We start from the raw sequence: 22,432 nt of genomic DNA, 5'->3' as shown, positions 1-22,432 counted from the left end.
AGACATTATTGCCCCAAACAACCTTGTTACAGGAACTCCCAGTGCTGATTTTTCAACTGTTTCCTTAGTTCCAATGATGTAACTTACTTGCCACTACCCAGAACTGGCAGTGCAAGTAATATAGAGCATAATGTAGCATCATGTAATGAAATATAATATCAGTGATCTTTATGATAAATCAGTAGAAAACTTACAGGATGCATTGCAAGGCTGGTGTATTACTGGTGAAGGCTTTAGCTTTTAAATAGTCTAAAGAACAATGCACAATAATTCCGATGAACCACACACACATTACAAAATTTATTAAATAGCAGTCCTGAAATTTGTAACCCTAGACTTTACCCCAAAATGTTGCACTGATGTAGTCCAAATCCAAAATGAGAGAAGTAACATGTGATTTAAGTCCGTGGATTGGACTGGTGGCAGTCTATTGTATTGCAGGGAATGTCCAGTGATTTTCATTAAAAATACATGAATATTGAAAAGTACAAAAAAGACCTTAAATAGTTTTTCCCTGGAGGGCATTTCCCTTTCGGTGTTTTCAGAATCACTTTGGAGCTGCAAACCTTATTGGTCGATTCAGGGTGAAAAGGTGCCTGTCTGCCTGAAAGCCGTCCAATCACTCTACGTAAACATCTGACGATGGGGCACTGAGTAATGAATTGGCTGAGTCTGTGTCCCATGATCTCAACAACACATGGCTCTGTTTGCCAGATGTTTCTCTTGACCTCTTTACCCAGGAGCGGGCTTTGACATTTGATGTTTCTTCTGTTCTACTGCTTGCCTCTTTGGTGCCTAAAGCGCGGTCCCGTTCTATGGTGGGCAGCCATCGACGGTGGCCCAACAATGATAAAAAAAGATCAGCACCGCTCAGCAGCGTGGAGCAGCACCGTCTGGCTCTATGGTTCCTGACGTAGGCGCACAACCAGAATCTGAAAACTGAGTAGCTGAAGATCATGCTTTTATAAAGAGCCTGATGGAGATTTCTGTAGCAGTCTTTCCATCTTTAGGTTGTGAATAACCAGTGTTCCTCTATAACTGTATTTTCTAAGTGCTGTTGATGGGAAGTTGGAATTACAGAAGTGCGACTTTAAATGTAACTGCTTGACTATGACCCTTCATTTACGGTAGCGCGAGTTTGCTTTTGGTTTCCAGTCTGGCACTTGACTCATGCAGCATTTGTGGCTCTGCATCAGTGAGCACACAGTTTACATTGTTGGATGAAAACAAACGAAACGGCCACCTTTGCCATGGCCTCAGACACCATCGATACGACTACATTGTTTCAATTATGAAATCGCCAGTGGTTTCCTTACTCCTCCAAAACCAGACCCTGGGCTACTTGTCTGGACTTACCTGATGTCATACCAGGCACAGGACCGGATTACCAAGCCCTCCAGTGGTACATTTGGTCCGCAATCAACTTTAGTCATCAGCTTAGGCCTCAAGGAATCATCCTGTACGTGGGGTGGAGCTTACACCGGCTGAGCAAAGTGGGAGATAAATCTAAATCCTCAAGTAAACAAATCAGCTGAAACACTTCACCTCTAGGAATGCAATGAGAACATTCATGAAACAGTGTACAGGCATGCACACTTAAGAAAAATACGTAAGGTGGAGAAGGAGTACCCTCCAACGCAAAGAGCTTTGGTATGTCCTGTCCCTGTCATGAAGCCAGACTGTCATTTACTTGATGGGACATGAGTGATTGTCCCTTTGTGTTGGAAAATAAGGATTTACCGGCATCTGCATATATAGGAAGCGTTTAATAAATAACAAAATCAACAGCAACACAACAATGAACGCATGAATTCTTATATATACTTTTTGACTGTATAAACTATAAATATGATATGCGGTCCTTATAACTTAAAATAACCAGTAATTTACAGTGCGAGATCAGGGTTTGGATTGTGACAGATCGCCATTGGGCAGAGGATTATTGTTGGCTTGGCCTTTTGCTGTCCGTCATACTGCCTGTTGTGGGGGGGGCTTCCAGGACTTGCGGCTGAGCACGCAGACGCAAGCCACATTAATGCGGATGAGTCGCCAGGCCACCAGGTTTTTGAAGGAGGTGAGCGCCCGGACAAACGTGTGTGTGTTGGTGCAGTGGGAGTTCCAGTGGCGGGCATCCACACCCAGGCATCCTGAGGAACCGGACTTAGCAGCCCGGCACATGGTCTCGAAGAAGTACTGCTTCTTGATGACGTTGTTGATGTTGACGTTGGGCAGCACCGTGACGTCATTGCCTGAGATGTCCGTGGCCCTGGTCTTATTGCCCACCCAGGTGCTGATGCTTTCACACACGGAGTAAACGCCGCGGGACTGCGACGGCGCCGCATGCCTGCGCACCCTGGTTCCGGGCTCTGACTCCGGAGGATGGGTGCTGAACAGCACCCGAGCTGAGTGCCGCTGCCTACTGTTGAAGAGTTCGGGGTCCACTGTAGGGGCTGAGTCTGAGAAGGCAGTGTCTGTCTGGCTGAGGCTCTCAGTATCGTCCCAGGGGGCCCTTTTCTGTGATAGGCTCTCGGGCCCGGACTCCTCCCATGCCCGATCCTCCCCCCCCATGTTCGCTGCAGCCTGGACGCCAATCAGGAAGAGCAGGATCAGCATCGACGACCTCATGGGCTCGCGTTCTGCCAACAGAGGAAAGGCGGTCAGTTGGCTGGCACCACCTGCTGTAGCCACCTACCTGGATGCGGGCTGTGCCAACACCGTGCCAGAGGTGAGGGGAGCTAATAAAAGACTGTTCTCTCCACTTATCTGTAGATTACAGAAAATGATCAGATCATAAACCTGACAGTAGCACAATGTTCAACAAATATTTAATCATAAATCTTTTTTGCGGTAGCTTGATTCTGTTTTGATCTTGCTGTTCTCAGCCTTTACACCAACCATGACCGTCTGTATGTACTTCGCTCAAGTTATCATTTCTCATTGTGTGTCCTTCGAAAGCTCATCTGTCCCTGGGCAGAAGCATGTTCCTGCAAGAACCTCACTTTGTTAGGAAGAACAAAGCACAGTTATTCTCCTCAAACAGACCACGGCACTAAATGAATATTATCAAAATCTGCTTTCTTTGCACCATACTATATTTACCATGTCATATTACTTCTTTCTTTTTCAAATTAGGCGTACAGGTTTCAGAAAATGTGTACATTTAATGGGATTGTCGTGCAAGGCTGACTTTCCAGCAGAAGGCCGGTGCGTGACAGCAGAAAATAGGGGAGAGAGTTCATAACCCAGTCATGTCTGTAACACACCAAGGATAACGCTAGACAGGTGTAGAGTATGGTTCATTTTTTCAGCAGTAGTCTGTGCTCAGCAGGTTAAAGAGGCACATCATGATGACATCTATGAAGCATGGGAGTTCCTCAATTGCCATGACAATTATTCTGGCATGGAAGCTATCTTAGGTCTTCCTTGGAGCACACCTTTCTTGGCATTGCCAAGCTTAATTGCCGAAACCAAAATCATAGGTCTTGAGAGTCATAAAATGCATTGGAAAAAGTGCTTTTAAAGGAAAATTGCCAGAACAGAAAAAGACACCCAATCTACGACTGGCGGATAAGCTGCAGTCATAGAGAATTATTCAACAAGTCACTGATTATCCCTCTGTGGCCAATTAAGATTCTTTCCATAAAATTAAGTAACATTATAACCAGACAGACAAGCATGGAGTGAACCCACAGGCATTTAAAAAAATGCATGGAAAATTACTGATTCGATTAAATAATCTGTGCCCTTCGTGGTACCTTTTAGACCGCAGTATTTCAGGACCTCTTGGAAACCGTACAATAGGCATATTCCCACCAAATCATTGTGCTTCTGCCAGCTTTTGGCTGCCTGTGACTGCCCTTTATAAAACGGGAACACCAGCCCTGGTCCTGGGAGCCATCAGTCTATGTCGATTCTCAAGCTCTCTCCTCTATGCTGAGAGAGAAGGTTAAAGTAGTTCATTCAGGGGAAGTCTGGAGCTGCAGCAAATATATGTCACTGGTCGCCAAGCAGTTGACTGGTCAATCTTCAAGACATTTGTAGGTGATCGTGATCCCCCGATTCAGCTCTTCAGATTATTGTCTTTGTAAAAGTAGCTCTCACTGTATAAGCAGTTGGAGAACATTGTTACAAGTGCTTAACCTGAATCAGATTCTCTGCGCATGCTGGCCCTCTGGTGGCTTAGCTGGACACTCCTGAAGTGCAAAAAGCACTTGGTCTTCACTCCACCTCTATAAATGTGGGGTGGTAGACTGTCAGATAATGAATGTTACAAGTAACAGAAACCCACCCCCGGTAAAGGGTCTTGTTCCTTCAGTGAGGATTTTATAAATAAATTGTATTAATTTGTACACCTGGTGGGATTAATATAAAATACCTCTTTTAAAGGTTGAACATCAGGCCCCATTCTGGGATGTCTTTTTACAAAATACTAGAGTATACGATTCTCTGTCTGAGGACTCTGGCCATAATTTATCTTCATTTTCTTCACAGAAAACTTGCCGAATTTACCCTAATAATCTGAGACAGGCATAGGGTATTAAGTAATAACAGTCCAACTCCAACAAATTCCAAAATAAAACAGCAGTATCAGAGATAGTCTGTATTGTGTCAGTGAAGTATTCATCCATTTTCTGTTTCACTTGTATAGAATTGCAGTAAAATCATTTATGACTTACCAGTGCCAATGTTCCTAATTAACTCACTGAACAATTTACTGTGAGTATTAAACACTGACTTAGCAACAGCTCCAAGAAAACATCAAGATAATCCCAGTTTTGTAATGTTCAGACTGGCAAGCCAAAAAACAAAAAAAACAAAACACTATTGTTTTGTCTTGCGTTATCTGTACCTTTTTTAGTTTGCAAAATAGTACACTCTTGCTAAAGTTTTTTTTTCTTTTTCTTTTTTTGAATAAACATCTAAAGGTGCTGTTGTATTGTTTTAAGGTTTAACCAGGTGAGCACTGTAATCCACTTGTAAAGTGTGATCTTAACTAAGTGTCCCAGCTAAAGACGCTCACTCTCAGTATCAGTTACTACTGATGTCCTAAATGAACATTCAGCTAGCTTCCTATGCTTGCTAATGGACACTGCCTGCTTTAGGGCTCTTTAGCAGTGCTGATCCAAAAATCCTGCAAATGCGCTGCAGGTTTGAATCACAAATGTGGTTTTGCTTGGTACGTCCTTCAAGAAAGTCAAAAATGTCATGTGAATACACAAAACGGGAGATGTATAAATAACTTCAATGTATCCTAACATGGTTTTCTAGCAAGGATATAATACCTGCCTTCTATTAGCGTTTGTTGGCTGTGTGACTAGTTTTCTAAATTGTATCTTAATGTCTTATTCCTGTCAGAAAGTATATGTCGCATCTGCTTCTAAATATAAATGTATTTCGAAATATTTTTGCCCTGCTAACAGCATAAAAACTGTTATGTCCACAAGTGTTGCCCAGTCTTGGTGTCCATGTTGTCTGGACTTAGCTCTTTGTGGCTCTCTGTGGCTCTGTTTACACTTGGTTTTGAATGCATCTTGGGCAATTGGATTGCAGGTTGACTCAAACAACTTGTTGAGGTGGTCTGGGAAACATCTGACCACCTATCTTTTGTAGTGTCCACACTGATGCGTCCTGATACGTCCCCGTCAAGGACATCACAGTAACTGAGGGCAGGGCCCTTTGACCTTCTGGCGGAAGTGGCGTAGGCAGTAATGAAATCTGAACACAAGTGGTCAGCCGGACACCTTAGAGATACATGATGGACACAGGAGTAAATGGTGATGTATCTCAGCTGTCTACTTATGATCTGGTCTCCCAAGATGCATTTTAAAACCAAGTGTAATCGGCCTGTGACATTGGCCAGGGTAAGCATTTGGACGATGGAAGAATGGATAGATAACAGATGACTTTTACTTCTGTAAAAATAATTTACCCTTTAAGTGCTTCCCTTCCATGGCTGCCAAAGCCATCCAGAGATGCAGTTGTAATGTAGGAAATATTGCCGCTCTTTGTGCTTTTCTTCCACCTCAGGACTGTTATCAGTTTAATGTTGATTTGTATCTGTACACTTCCACCAAAGCCCTTTTTTATTAGATCTGGCTTAAAATTCCTGTTAAACATTTACAGTATCACTGATCAGATGGCACTATGCTTGACATTTGCTATCACAAGCTGAACGACTTTTAGTTTCTCCCTGAAGTCCTTTCCTCGGAACTGGCCGCCGTTACTAAGATGACATTCTGTGTGACACTTCTCAGTGTTGATGATGGCCTCTCATTTGGACGTTTGCAGCTCTTGATGGCACGATTCTTTGGAATGCCACTGCCTTCTAGGAGTGGCGTTGTTACTAACTGACGGGCACTCCCATAAAGCCTATAGGCATCAAGCGTGCCAGGACTGGCGTAGACCCAACCCTCTCTCTGCACTGACACTGCTCTCCCCTCCACTTCACATCCTTCTTTACTGAGACATGGAAGTATCGGTTTGGACTGGTATGAATTGGTAGGTGTTGGCCATATCTCAACAGGCAAAAATGCTCAATCTTATCCCCACAACTGTGCTTTGATTCTAATGTAAAGAAACATGAAAGGGTAACGGTGTTGGTTGTAGGTGGTTTGCCTTGTCTCACTTTTGCAATGAATTCAAACAATACTCTGGTCAGATTTTCCACAGATTTTCAGATACCCTTGTAGTACTGCTTGATGCTATCAGTTGCCCTTACTGACATTTCTGGAATGGGTGGCAATCTAATCAGCAGGTACTCAAAAGATCAATGAAGACTACATCTCCCCCCCCCCACAATCTCCATCTTCATCTAATTCTGAAATTATGCTGGTTAATTATCAAAGACTCTAAGTACAACGCTGCAAACTGCATAAAGTAAAAAAAAAAAACCTGAACTTAATAAGGTCTAAAATAAGCACACTTGGTGTTCTCCACTTCTTGGTAATAGTATTGTAGGTAGTGTTTAAAACACATTAATATATGCCCTTGTGGAAGTTATAAAACCACAAATGGTTTCTTGGCAACTGCTTTCAGGCACTAAACACAGCCTTGGTGACATTTTTCCCACATGACAACTTAATGTACATTTAGACTCTTTGCTGCTGCGTCCCAGATAGATGTTTGTGATGGTTTATGATCTCAGTGTGGAGGATGTGCTTTGTTTTTGAAGAATTTCTGGGAAGCTGTGACTCAGCCTTTGGGCATGTGAACATCATAGGCTTCAGCTGGATGGAAATCCTTAACTCAGTCTCTGAGCATGTGTACGTCACGGACTCCGGCTGGACGGAAATCCTTAGCTCAGTCTCTGAGCATGCGTACGTCACGGACTTCGGCTGGACGGAAATCCTTAACTCAGTCTCTGAGCATGTGTACGTCACGGACTTCGGCTGGACGGAAATCCTTAGCTCAGTTTCTGAGCATGCGTACGTCACGGACTTAGGCTGGACGGAAATCCTTAACTCAGTCTCTGAGACTGTGTACGTCACGGACTTCGGCTGGACGGAAATCCTTAACTCAGTCTCTGAGCATGTGTACGTCACGGACTTAGGCTGGACGGAAATCCTTAACTCAGTCTCTGAGACTGTGTACGTCACTGACTTGGGCTGGACGGAAATCCTTAACTCAATCTCTGAGCATGTGTACGTCACGGACTTCGGCTGGACGGAAATCCTTAACTCAGTCTCTGAGACTGTGTACGTCACAGACTTCGGCTGGACGGAAATCCTTAACTCAGTCTCATGAACTTCAGTTGACGTAAATCCTCGACTCTTTGAGCTTGTGTGCATTATGGACCTGAACTGAATGGAACTATTTGATCTAGACCAGTATTTCCCAATCCGGTCCTTGGGGACCCTTGGAAAAAAGTGAATTGTCTGGCAGGGAGCTTGAAAACATGGACTGATGCTGGATCCCTGAGGACGGGATTGGGAAACACTGATTTAGACGTTTAGCGTGTGTATCATGAAGACTTGGGTTTGAAGAAAGGAAGACTTTTTATTTCCCCCTTAAGCAACGAGCTAACCTTAGGACCAGACCTGCCAAGTTTAAAAAACACTCGCAAACAGAAGTTAGTTATTCTGCAAGCTGACATTGATGATTTCCTTAACATATAATCTGAAGAGGTTGGGCAGAGGCTGTGTTGAGAGATGTGCTCTTTGTCTTCATATCTGTGCATCGTATTCCATGGAATGGATGTCGGGGATCTAAATTATCACGATGAACAAATTCATCATGTTGATTTTCCTGGCTTGAGTCTGAGAAGCTGGCAGTGTTTATTTTAATGCCGTGCCAACCCTGGGCATCCTCATGTCTGTTGTAAACATTTGGCCTAAAGCCTATTTGGCTTGAGTCTTAAACCGAAGTGAAGCATGTATCCTGCTATAATGCTTAATCATAGAAACTGAAATTTAACAGATGGAATAAGTTTATTTGGACCTTGTATTAACAGAGAGCACAGAAGCCACAGTGTTGAAGGCGGACATAGTAAACAGACTGGGAGCTGTGCATCGTTTTTGTATATGTGGACGGAACTCAGATTTGTGCAGTTTTAGCCACTAGTAGCTTAAAGTCTACTGGGGTTGATTGTAAAAATGCTTTTAAGGGGACCCTGGCTTGGATGAAACTTGTCAGTGACGAGATTTTATGATGTTAATTGCTTCTCATAGAAAGATTTCATTAAATGGCTTCACACTGCAGTTATGGCAAGCCAGGGCTGTCTGACTGAGTCCTTACAGGACACTGCAATCGATGGCATGAGACACACTCTGTTGTCCCAGTTTTCGTCCTATATTTTCATTTTGTTTTTTTAGTTGTCTGAGAAGACAGGCATGGCGTCTGTTGAGCAAAAGGTAAAATATATTACAATGACGATGCTAGGAAATAAATACTGAGCAGAGGCAAGACTCAAACCCGTTTAAGCGTAAGTCAGACACCCATTTCATAAGGAGCCCCTGAAGCATTAGTCTGCTTATTCTTGCAATGCCAAACCACCTGACCTATAACTGGGCCCTCATGTCTATGCAGTAATAACTCAGTTGTAAGTGGCCCCAAATGTAGTGTAACAGAGCTGGATGCATGCTGGGATATTTACTTTTAGTATTTATGTACTGGAATAGGAAAACCACTTTCGGTGAGTACAACGCATAGTCTACATAAACACTGCAGAGTAAGAGCCTCAGAGGACTTCAGCAAACCTCAAACAACCATGTTCATGGACCAAGTAACCTTACAGGTATCAAGCAGGTGTAATATATCACATTGGCAGGCAATTTATATAAGGGCAAAATTATTGAGTAATAATTATTACTAGGAAAGTACTTTTCAAAGTGTTTTGAGGTCACTTGCACAGCAGGCAAGTTTGATTATAAAAACAAAGATGTTGAATATGGTGATAATTCTGCTACTGAAAAAATCTGTTTATATCGACATACAGTATATACACACAAAATCACATAGAAAACAACTTGCAGCAAGCATCCCTTTTAATACATCTAGTCTAGCTACTTTACTCGTTTTAAATCTGGTTTTTATATTTGTGAGATGTAACAATGGATTTAAATTTTTGTTTATTCTTATATTTATCAATAATTTATTTTTCTTTTTGACGCCTAAAATAAAATTCCATAAGTATTTAAATTAATGTATTAATGATTCCATTGATTCCATTTCAGTCCTGTGTTTATGATGAAGAGTCATATCCAAAGTGCAGCACTTCAATGATGGAAAAATGAGTCAAACAGGAAGAAGTACCTGATTATTTACATGAGTGTTTTGAATCTCCTTCAACAAGTAGTAGAAAATTAACGGGTGAACTCATTGTACATTACCTGGCGTTGTCTTGCTAAACAGTAACATTTTTAATTAGATTTTTTAAAATCTTTGTAAAACTCGTTGGTATCAGATTTGAAACTGAGTTTGCCCTTGGCCCCGTGGAAAAATATGCTTGGTTCAAAGTACAAAGTTCAGGTGGATTAGGTTTACATAATAATGGTAAGCACAAACCCAGTTAAAGATAGCTTACTCATTTTGCAAACTGATATTTATGAACAGTGCCCTTGGCTTGGCACTTCCTGACATTTTTATTTTCTCTGATCTTTTTGTATCGTATATCTTCTTCATCTGCAGCACCGGACCGATTGTACGCACATTTTCTTGTCTGTCAGTACGGGGATAAACCAGGCTTAGAAGTCTGCAGTTTTTATTGCATCCAGACCTCTCATTGCATAATCCACGCTCCAGGGCAACGTGCATGATTCCAGGAAATTCACAGAGCCAGTCGGATCTCAGGCATTCCTGGAGAGCCGTGTGCATGCGGCCTATGGAATGGCGACAGGGCGATGACTGACACTTTCTGTTTAGTCACGGGCTTCAGCAGCACAAAGCGACGTGACTGCACGATTGTGTCACGGAGAGTTTCGCGTCGCGTGTGGCGTTGGAGTTAAGGGTAGGGCGGTGCGATTATGTGAATCACACTAATCATAGCCTCTCACTCCGCGTGAGTCATTGTGCGGTTTCGCCGATGACATATCCTACTGGATAAGGCAGCAACTTTCTCCTGTGCTTTTCTCAAATCTCTCTATAGGCACTGTTACGCTGGGTGCTACACTGCGATGATCATTCATATTTTCACTGACATCGTAACTGAACAAGATATTACTTACAGATGTAGCATTAGCAATGTTGACTTAAAACTATTCAGTTTTTTTTTTTGTCTGTTTGTTTTTCAATTTTCCAGGTGGATGAAAAACTGTATACATATATAAAAAAAAAACTAGAGCCAAACTGAGAAGAAAAAAGAAAAAATAGGGAAGAAAGAAAAATGGAAAAGGAAACTGACTTTATAGCATGGAAAGTTATGAAATACGATAATCTGTTTTAACAATTTGCTGATGGTTTAAGCTGCGGCCATCACAAGGCTGTGGGTCTCTGAGGAGCATTTAAAAACACGGATCCTCTAAGGAAGTTCCCCAGGTGCTCTGATGCAAGTGAAAACATGTGTAGGTCATGTAAATGTAAACTGTCAGATGTGTCAGTTGCAGCCCTCCAATCAAATAATCCTCAATTACAAGCAACTGTGTATTCCCTTAATGTTTATTTTTTGCATCTTAATAGAGTTGGAAATGAGAAAACAATACAGTTTAATCATGTTTTCTTGACAGTGTGTTTCTTTTCGCCATGTTCTTCAGTACCTGTATTGTTGCATTAATTGAGTGGAAATATCACCAACACCGATGTCTGACATTCTGCCGCGGCAAGTTGTAATCGACATGTCACTAGCAGCTCAGCTGAAATCACCTTAAGTGCCCTAGAATCGAGGGAATCAAGGAGCGCCCTGGGGGGATGAGGGTTCTTTGCAGGGAAATAGCTGTTCCTGTAATACACAAGCCTCCAGAAATGCTCAAGTAGCTAAACAAGCTGTGTGACACAACGCCAGCTTCTCCCTGACGGTGCACGCTAGGCCGCAGGACCCCAGGTGCTGTTTTTTTCCTCTCGATTCTTATGAACCCCCTGCCCCTCCTCCTCCCCCTCGACAGGTATCTTCCGTATTTGTCATTTTGTGCCAGTCAGGGAGGGACAAGTCGGCAACCACAAAACCACAATGAGCGCTGTGACACGGCACCGACAGAGCTTTTGAATAAATGTTTAGGTAAGGCGGGCCTGACGTCAACCCCAACCCGCTGTAAACATCGCCCGTAAATGCAGAGAGCTATGCACACTCTCCGCCTCCAGTGCCATAGACATGCATCCAGATTGTATTTATCTGGGGCTTGTTCACCGGTCACCTTTGCCTCAATAGTTGAGCAGAAGTGGTAGGTCTCTCGCTATCATATGCATGTTCGATTTAGAGGTGGAAGTCATGGCAGGAGTCATAGACTAAACCAACAGTTGCAAGGAAAGAAAGATCAAAGTAGCTTACCTTTGAATTGTTGACGTACGATGAATTAGTAATGCCTATATATCTTATCCATCTATCTATGGGATTGTATTATATGTGTGATGGTTCAGTTCAGGTTGTTTGTATCAGTGTCTGAATCTTACAATAATAAAACCTAATTCATCAAACTCTTTGCCCCGTTTGATTGGACTAAAACACATTTCTGACGACCCATTGAGTCTAGATTATTTGCTTGGATATTTTAAAGCAATTACAATTTAATACAGTGCTTATGATTATACAGTATCTCCATTGCACTACCTAATCAATTTATAGTCTTACAAATTTTAAGGAATGTGTTATGATTTCCTATTTCTTATAGTAGGTTTTTGTTGGTCTGCATTTTAATAAAGTATCCATCACAAAGTATCCATCTTTCTTGTAAATTTAATAAACCTTTTAAGGTGTCTCTAGCCAGTTTTAGGGCAATTCCGCCATATACTGTAGGTGACAAGGTGATTAACCAGGGGTCTTTGACTAGGGAGTCCAAAGGACTGGGTGAAAAAAAGTCTGCAAAAAAGATATGATATTATGGTTATTTATGCTAGTTTTAAAGTGTCACTACTTTTCTTATAAAACAAACACCAACTAGATAGTTAGCAGTCAGCTACCCTGTGCTACTGAAATGTTCCAATATAAATAAATTGACAAAATCTATTTTCTGCTGCTGTGAGGAGCGGGAGGGCGGCGTTCAGCAGGATATTGCCTGTGGTGCCAGAACACTCCGGATCAGCCCTGGCCAATTTTATTCTTCAAAAACTAACATTATGCAGTAAGCTTTCCTTTTGCAAAGCCTTCTTGTCTTTTTTCTAAATCCTTCAGAACAATTCTTAAAAAATATTACTTAATAATATACCTGTTTCCTTGCATTGAGTTATAAGTTCTACACTGTAGCTTCACCTATAAAATAACAGATGTCTAATTACTGTGGTTAGCTTGAGTAACAGTAGCAGTTCCATATCATCTTATCTGGATTAATGTTACATTCACTTTTTTCTTTTTCATTTGATTTCCTAATCTCCGGGTCTTATTCCTGTCTGTAATTACTTCTCAAGTGCATGTGTCAGCTTAAGGAAAGCTGTTAGCTTACCAAGAACAACACTGGGGCATGAACTACATGAACACTTTAGCTTTACCCATGGCATGGCAGAAACGTGATTTCAAAAGATCTAACGCTGTGTCTGAGAAACATAACTAGGTCGTGAATTTCAAAGGGCCGCAGCTACTCCTCTGCTCTTCGTCTTTCCCACCGCGGCTGTTAAAGTAAGGTCACATCATAACGGGGAAAAATAAACCACATGAGTGAATTCAGCACGTTCACAGACGCCAGAATGACTAAGCGTGTCTGAGATTCTGGAGCTTGGAACTTTCCATCTTGTATCTACAGGCAAATTTAGGAGCAGCACCTGACCATACTGTTGCTGTGCATACATTCTTCCAGCAGATGTTCAAATTTACATTACATCCCGCGGCCATGTACACAACTGTCGCACCCCCCCCCCCCAAATGCGGAAATTAGATCCAGAAGTTTAGGAGGTGCTCCTGAATCCTGTCTGCAGCACCTTCCCTGTCTCCATTCTCACATTTCATACTGTCTTATCCCCTCTGCTCTGTGGTCAGTATTTTGGCACAATGGGCACGTCGTGCATCTCGGATTTTAACCACATGCAGTGGAGTCATTAAAAGCACGTGTAAACAGACAAGAGTAATTTCAGCCGTAATCACGCAGGGTCACCGCAACGTTTACACGTGTTCCAGTAATAATAAAGTTGCTTTCATGTAATGTTATAATTCATTGGATTTCATTTTCTCTCTTTAGTAATTATTTGAGTTCTGGAGTGTCAACTCCCTGATGAGAATAAACACTGCAATTGCTACAATATGCAAGGGGTCTGAGCAGTAAAACTAAATGAGTTCCTATCGCCAGATTTCACTTTCTGACAGACCAGAGCCACCCACATTTTAACATCAGAGGTGACATTCATTCAGTGAATTTGTGATGATCAATTACACATAACCATGGTCATCCTGTGACAATACAGGCTGCTAGACCCACCTAAATACCTATATTGCTTTTCATAATGGTCTACAATACAAAAATGATTATGTTACACGGTCACATATGGATCAAAGATATCAAATAAAAATGTGCAATAAACCATAAATAACATGTCTAGCTCAATTGTTAGTTTTGAACATGTAAACTGTATAAATTTCGAGTTTGTTGGGGGTCTTTGGCAATGCAATGTGTTACAGTGTAACGTAAGACTGTTTCAATGTCTTAATACAATGGGGGAAATTTTGATTAATTAATTAATGTTTGATCTATAATTGATTGAGGACAAATAAAGAACAAGGGGGTGGATAATTGAAGGAAAAAAGAGAACAAGTCCACTGAGATGCAAAGTAGATGCCCTGGATAGTGCTAGCTTTTCCACATGGTATTTTTTGACATGCAGATTCTTGGAATTATTAGCAACACACAATGGTCTCATGTATAGCTACTTTGATGCAAATAAGAGTGGCTGAATGACCTTGTGACAGTGACAATTTGGCTGAGGGTTTTTCTTTATGTAAAAATATTTTGTCTCTAGCTCTGATACTCATTCTATTGCAATTATTTCTGCAGTTGTTCTTAATCATCTAAATACCAATCCAGGAAAGCTGAAGGCTGTTGTTCTAAGTTCATTTATTATTATTATTTAATATACAATTTTGCATATTGCTTAACGAACAAACAAAAAAAATTCACCAAACAAAACGTATTTCATTACTGTCACCCCGGTTTTAAATACATTTAAATACAAGCTTTCTGTTTTGCAAGTAAAACAAACTTTGATAACATAAGAGCTCAGGTTAGCCATCGCTACCAGACGGAACTGGTGGTGGCCCTCCTTTTGTACTGGCTGCTGAGAGGAAGCGATTAAGGCTCAAATTTACCCCTCAGAGGATATTGCAGCTGACTCCCCAATGCATAGGAAATTCAGATTCAAGCTGGTGACTATGAAAAGAATGGGAATTCCAAGGTAGACCCACACATGCTTAATGTAGGATGTGTGTCCTCTGTTACTGAAAGGCGCATGTTACTTACTGAGAAGCTGCGCTGGATGGGTTTACAAGGACGTTAGATGATATAGGTGATATACTATACAGGCGAAACAATACCACACACCCCAAGGCCTAGATATCAACCATGCTTACAGGCAACACACTTTTTCATCATTGTCTGATTGTCCACATGCTAATGCCGTTAAATAATTCAGTGCTTTACCTACCTAATACTAAAGTTACCTTACTGTGCCCAACAAGACAACTGTCTGCATTTTTACAATATTATCATATACCTAGAGGTGCATGCATGCAAAATTTGATGATTATGAAGCCTGTTACTGATCATTTCTATAAAAGGAATCCCTACATAAGACATATAATGTTCCTTTTGTTTTTAGGTTTAACTTATGGTATTTGTTTCCCTGAGTGTGTGGTATGCTGCCCTTTGGCTATGCTGGCAATTTTATACAATATACCCTAAATAGTCTTTACCATTTCATAACACTGGGGGTTCCTTGACAACCTCAGGATAGTGACCTGAAACAGGTCAATGGGGGTGTCCTTTTAACCTAGATGTCACTATATACAAACATTATTTTAACAAGATGAACATATGAACTGACAGAAGACAACCAAGAATCCAAATCCTTTCTGTATGGTTTTTAGCATTTTGACTTAAAGCAGTACTGCTATACTGCCCTTGATCCTAAGTCAATCCAGATGTATGAATAGGTAAAAGTGGAAGTTGCTTATATAAGATGGTAAAAATGTTTTGCTTTGGGAAAAAAAAAATAAAAGTTGGTTCAAATCCCAGAAGGGGCCTTCTGTTACATTCTACAAAAATATGCTTCGTCTAATATGCTCAGGCATATAAATAGACATAAGTGTAAAAATGTAAGCTACAGCAAACGCTTTTGATAAAAGCATCCAGCAAATAGGTTTTGTTACTAGGTGTTATTACTGTATGTGTAAGATCGATTTATTTGTCTTATTAGTTTGCATTAGCTTGCCAAATACGCCAGTGGTTAGTATTTCTGACTTTCAGTTTGGTTGTCAGGCATATTCTCTGTGCTTCACTGACTAATTGTTTAATTACAGCTCTGTGGTTCATGGGGTGTGAATTTGTTGGAAGCTAGATATATATATATATATATATATATATATATATATATATATATATATGGGGGGCAAGGGGCTTGGAAACTGCCTCAGAAATTGAGATGGTTCAGGTCAGAACCTTCTCCCGACCATGGTAACATACTTCTGGCTGCCATGTTGCCCTCAACAGCTCCTACCAAGAAGTTCCCTGGAATCCTGGGGTTCAATTGAGTGCTAATTGTGCCCCCTGTCCCTTACATGCATTTAAGTGGGAACATGACCCTGGGGTGTTCAGATGTTCAGCTTCATCCTCCCTGTGCTTTTTATTTCTTTGCTTCTGGCATTCGATTCTTATTTTCTCTAACTGAAGGATTTTATATTCTGCTCTCAAGTAATCAAATAAACTAAGCCCAAGGCCTGTGTGTAACAGGGGGCCTCAGATTTTGCATTAATGGTACGCGAGTACCCCCCCCCCCCCCCACACACAACAGACACACACTCTCTCCAACTTGAGTCCTTAGATACACATTTTTTTTAAGCACATTGTCTATTTTTGTGGGAATTTAGTTTATTCTCAGAAGGATAATGGTGAGAAACTGCACTGTTTATGCTTCAGTTGAGCAAGAATGACAGGCCACACAGTGCCGTAATCCAGGGCGTGTGATGTTGTGGAAATGTGTTCAGATCGTGGCTTTCAAAATGTTGGCAGCATCAGCCTCTGGTGCAAATGATGGAGAGCCCAGACTATGAAGACTATGCACAGCTGCGGCGGCCCAAACACATTAGCCCATGCACATTATTTATCTGTTAGCTAACCAGGTGAAACCAGCTGTGGAAACAACCTAGATTCACCTAAGTCCTGTATCGTTTAGATGTCAACAGAAGCCAAGGGAGAAGGATCAAACTCCATTCAGGCAGTTTGGGGTCTATATTTGAACCTGCAACCACACTACCATAATGCCTCAGCAATAATCCATGACCACAGTTTAATAATACTTACCAACCCAAAACAAAACTCATTCTTGTGAATTATTTATTTCACGTGAAAGTTCTCATTGATTTAACTACAAGACTGGCGACTGTGCCATATTTCTTCACTTAAACAAAAGGCAGGGCTAAAAAAAAGATGATGTAATGGTGTTTCTGTACCACGGGCTGTTTATTCAAGGCAGTCATAATGTAATTGGTTGGGATTCAGATACAAAAGGGAAGCTGGTGTGAATCATGAAGGAGGTGCCTCTCGGTGTGTTCTCCCGCTCCAGCAAGAAGGTCTGAGGCTAATGAGGTGGTGCTGAGAGAGAGAGGCAGTTTAGGGAAACACAGTAACAAACGAAACATGCAAACAAAATGAGTGCACGGCCACACCTGTCTGTCTGTGCCATTATTCATCGCTTGGGCCCATTTGGTGGTGCACGTATTGTTCATTGATGGACACCCTCTCAAATGGGACGTGCATGCTCTGGCTGACAAAGGTGTGAGTGCATCCTTTAAATTTTGGACTTGACAGTGTGTGACAATGTGGTGTAAGACAACGACAACAACCTGACTCTGTGCCTACTGTTAACGCTCAGTTGCAGCACTCAGTTGCAGCAAATGATCAAATCCTGCAAAGCAGAATCATAGTGCTCCTGGTATTTTTAATATGCATGCTTCACTTGTCTTTGGTGAGAAGATTGCCATTGACCTTGCAAGACTATACACAATATGGAAAACAAGTTGGGCGAGGGGATTGTAAGATGGAACCCTTGGGTGTGTGTGACAGAGAACTGAAGCTCGAGCGCCGAAGCTCGAACACTGACACAGACGGGTGGTGTCTATCAGAGCATTGAGATCATCGCTTGCAGGGATCACCTTGCTTGATGAATCTGTCAGTAGACACACATGCCATGAATTTGTTGAGGCAAAGTCAGCCAGGAAATTGGTGCAAAGTGGCAGGATGAGTTCTGTTTTTGTGCTAATACTTATAGCCAGAACAAAACCATACACATCATTATAGATATTAAGGATCTCAGCAGGAAGACTACCCAGGTTAATCTCAGTGGATAAACTATTAGGCACTAAAACACACTAAAGCAATATATAATATAAAAGCTACTTGTCTTGTGTGGAAACTCCCAGCTCTGTTTGCTGCTACCACTAAAGAAATGCTGACTTTACTACAACACCTGGGATGTTTTGCTAAGGAATCAGTCCTCAATATGACTCTCAATGGATTTAGTTTCGGGCAGATTTCAGGTAGTCAAGAGAGAACTTAACACAGAACAGGCCATCCATGTCTGATGCTACCCTACTCTAGGTTACCAGGCACTGGAGTGCTGCAGCTGTCCTTCGACAAGGTCAGCCAAACAGTCACTATTACAGTTACCGCGTTCTTATGGCATTTATTATGGTACAGGAAGATTCTCCGGACAGCACTTAGCAATAGCATTGTAGGTCCTCTCCGAAAACGGCAGCCAAAAAAATGTCATATGGCTTCTCTCAGGTGAGCAAACTTGATGGCTGTAGTAGTTTCAAAAGCAGGAGTTAAGAAGAACGTGAGGCAAGCATCGCCAGTGCCTGAAGGAGAACTAATGAGCTTGTGCAAGGGGAAAAATTGGATGAGGTCAGAAAAAAGGAGGGAAAAGATACTCTAGTGGGATTGAAGAGTTCCACACACATCTAAACTGTTTATGTTCTGACAAACGTGCGGACATGCCTGGGCTTAGCATTCGCTTTTGCTGAATTTTTGTTCTTGAGTGAAAATGGTAAATATTTTTGAAACGTTTGCATGGGGAGGTGGGGGGGGGGTGATCTTTACACCATGTGTTAGAATGGTGCCCCCTAATTTGTGAACGCATGCCAAGTGAGGCTGTTTCTCACTGTTCAGCTCCACTTAGCCGATTGTTTATACCACGGATGGTCTTCTGGACATCCTGCCTACATTTTAGCGCTGCTTCATCTCCATGTCTCCGTGCTTCACTATCTTACAGTACAGTGATCTTTAGAAGTAATAGAGGACATTCCTGTAACCTTTCATAATTTAATGAAAAATAACTGGTTTTATATCAGTGCATTTTAGCGCTATATCACTACATTTTAGTGCTGCTTCATCTCCATGTCTCCGTGCTTCACTATCTTACAGTACAGTGATCTTTAGAAGTAATAGAGAACATTCCTGTAACCTTTCATAATTTAATGAAAAATAACTGGTTTTATATCAGTGCATTTATAATGCATGAATTGTCTCAAAGACAGAATGTAATGTTTATATAGCTAAAGAAGTATGCAAAATATATTTCTTCAGACATTTCTCCAGAGCTTTGTGACAGGATGGAATGGAACTGATTTGCAGTATACTGTAAAATGCATTTTGAAGCAGTGACCTTTGCAAATGAATTATGGGTTAAAGTATTCTGCTATTGTACACCAGAGAACAGCATACATACATTCCACTTCAATGGAACGTCCATCAGAAAGAATAGGTACAAGTGTTAGATGTGTAAGTTTATTTGTTTAAGAAACTAATAGAGGCAAGATGTGAATAATTTAACAGGTGAAGCTGAATGAATGTTCACTTTGCGAACGGACTGGCTGCCCTAGCAGCTGCTCAGAAGTGTGAGGAGGAAGCTGAGGCATGGCACGAGGGGGGTTTCTGGAAGCATCTGGAAGGTGTGTATGCTGTGTGTGCGTGTGCCCCAGCCAGGTGGGCCTCCTCAGAGCTCAATGCCCATCCTGGGCCGGCATCACCTGCATTCAGGGGCCTTTGATTCAGACTCAATGGGAAACCAGATCTGGGTCATAAATAATCGCACACTTTGTTGCACTGGAGCCCAGCTCACTACCTGTCCACAATTAGCATGATGGATCATGGGGAGGTATCAGGGGGCGGAGAAAGACTTCTGATTTCAAAACACGTTTTCAGGCTTTGAGACATGCTAAGTAATCCATGTGGCTGTCTGTGTCCTAGTCACAGGCTGACTCGGGTAACGATTCTGCCTGGGGTTATTGTATGACTAACAAGTGTTACGGGGAGCAGCCCATGAGTACACAGGTATGCACCGCCAACAGTGTGGTCTGCTGTCTCCCATTTGTAGACCTCCTACCATCTCATGGAGTAGGATTTCGCATTGCTATAGCCGTGTAAAAACTGCTGTTTTGGGGTGATTATACTATATCTTTTTCAAAGCTGCGGATGGGGTATGGCGATCCCCGCGACAGGATGAACTTGACAAACTGCTGGGTGGGGATCAGGGAAAGGAGGGGGTCTTTCTCCCAGAGGGGATCAAGGCAGCGGCTGGTTCCCATTCAGGGCCAGATCCCAGTACCCCACCCCCTAGCACCCAACATCTCACCAACCAGACAGACAGTAAAGAACTGGCCAGACTCAAGGAAACTGGCCAGTTGTGAATGTCGTTTAGCCATCTGAGGCTTGGCAGGTCGAGACAAACAAACCCTGTGGCCGCATTAGGACTTGATGCCTGACTTACTAATCTGCCAGAATTGGGACCTCAGTAAATATGACACCTTTCAAGTCTCTCCAGAGGGAAGCGTAGCATTTTACAGCATAATGCCCTGCAGCCTCAGCCCGGCTTGCTGAGAGGGCAACTCTGTCAAGAGGAAACTCACAATCAGCTTCTGCGTACCCCTGGAACAGGCAGACGGCAGCTCTCTGCAGACTGCACAGACAGAAAAGTTCAGCGCAGACGGAGAGCAGCAGCAGGAGCAGCGAAGAAAAATCGTTTCTTACCTCCACTGCTGTTCCTGCTCCCCAGCAAGTGCTAAAGTCCCGGCAGACAGAGGGTATAGTCCACCTTGTGTGTTAATCCAGAGCCTTATCCCAAATGCCAAGCCCAGGTTGGAAAGACTGGTCCTCTTCCATTCACTCCAGCTCAACTTCTACACTGCTTGAGACATTGATTGTTTCACAAAGTCAGAGAAGTCTGTGTCAGTCTCATTCGCTGTGAGATCCCACAGGTCCTAGTGCCTGCCCACAAGCACATACACAAACACTCACACACGTCGTGTTCTCTGATAACTTAGGACCTACATGTAAGTATGCTGCCCTGTGTGGGATCGTAATGACTTTCGAAGGTATGCTGGTGATAATTATCACCTGTTATTCGTTTCAGGAGCAGATCGGCTATAGAGTGTTGAGTCGTTAATGATGAAAAACTTCGGAGTGGGAATACAATGTAAATCTATAATATTTCACATCCTGCTACATGAATGGCAGCATCAGCTATCAAGTGAAGTTGGTAGTTTACTGTGTGTAAATGGAAAATATCTGGTGTAATGGTTATTGGTTACCTAATGCATGAATCCTGCCTCTATGTATGCAGGTCTTTATTTGATTACACTTGGTTATTGTTGATTTAACACTGTTGTTTGATTATTAATAGACTTCTGTTTCTTCTACTTCATTTTTTTAATTAATTGTTAAATTTTATTTAACATTTGAAACAGAAGATATTTCTTTTGTTTTTAATCATTCTTTTTGTTTGTTAAATTAAGAGCATTACTTTAATTATTGTAATGTAGTAACTATTGTGCAACTTTTACTTATCATTAAATAGTTTCTTAACTGTTACTGTTTTATGTAAAAAGCATAAAAGCACCACATTAATCATGTAAAGGAATAAAGCCTTTTTTGACTTTTAGAAACACAGATGTATTTTCCTACGCTTAAACATCTGACATCTAGAACAGTATCACATTCCTCATTAATTAAGAGGCAGCTTGGGCTGAAAACCCACATACAGTATGTATATTTGGTCCCCAGAGCAAGACTGGGAAAATATGATTCATTCCGGCATCTCTCTTTAAAACATCAACAGCCACAGACCACACATAAAGCAGGTGTTTTGCAAAAGGTGCTTAGTTAACACACTTTCCTACATATTTAATAAGATGAATAAATTTGGAAACGGAATGACGTCCTTTAGTTTTTTTTTTTTTTTCATTTTTTATTTCAGGGTGGCAAGAGCAACTTGAAACAAAATGCAATGGTCAAGCATCGAAAATCCATGTGCTTATCAGAGGATGCTGTAGTGGTTATAATACTGACCTGGTGATCAAAGCTTTTGTATCCTTAAGATTCCTGTATTCTAACATGTATCTGCATTTTTCAGCTCAAAAACAACCACCTGTATGTAAAAACAGAATAAATAAACTTTGAATAAGAGAATAAAGTCAAATAAGGTAACTAAAATAAAACAGAGGGTACCACTTGCCATATGCATTACTTGTGTTCAGCTTCATCTTAATTCGTTTATGTGTTCTACTAATGACTGAACAAATGTGTTTTTCTGTTCTGTGTCACGGTTTAAGCCAAGTCAAACTGCAAAAAAATTATCAAGAAAATGTTTGCAA

The 22,432-nt window shown here is 41.6% G+C and overlaps 1 protein-coding gene across 1 annotated transcript; it reads right to left on the bottom strand.

The window, feature by feature from the left end:
* Positions 1 to 327: 327 nt before the first annotated feature.
* ngfb (nerve growth factor b (beta polypeptide)) lies at positions 328 to 20,988 on the bottom strand. The gene is made up of 2 exons (XM_023837354.2): positions 20,811 to 20,988; positions 328 to 2,636 (listed from the first exon to the last, which is right to left on the bottom strand). Exon 2 carries the CDS (start codon positions 2,623 to 2,625, stop codon positions 1,969 to 1,971), a length of 657 nt encoding a protein of 218 aa, XP_023693122.1. The 5' UTR covers positions 2,626 to 2,636; positions 20,811 to 20,988; the 3' UTR covers positions 328 to 1,968.
* Positions 20,989 to 22,432: the final 1,444 nt, after the last annotated feature.

This window comes from Paramormyrops kingsleyae, chromosome 8 (assembly GCF_048594095.1).
Source record: "Paramormyrops kingsleyae isolate MSU_618 chromosome 8, PKINGS_0.4, whole genome shotgun sequence".
NCBI lineage: Eukaryota > Metazoa > Chordata > Actinopteri > Osteoglossiformes > Mormyridae > Paramormyrops > Paramormyrops kingsleyae.
Note: the sequence above shows the minus strand (reverse complement) of the source record. Positions and strands in the feature narration are given on the sequence as shown.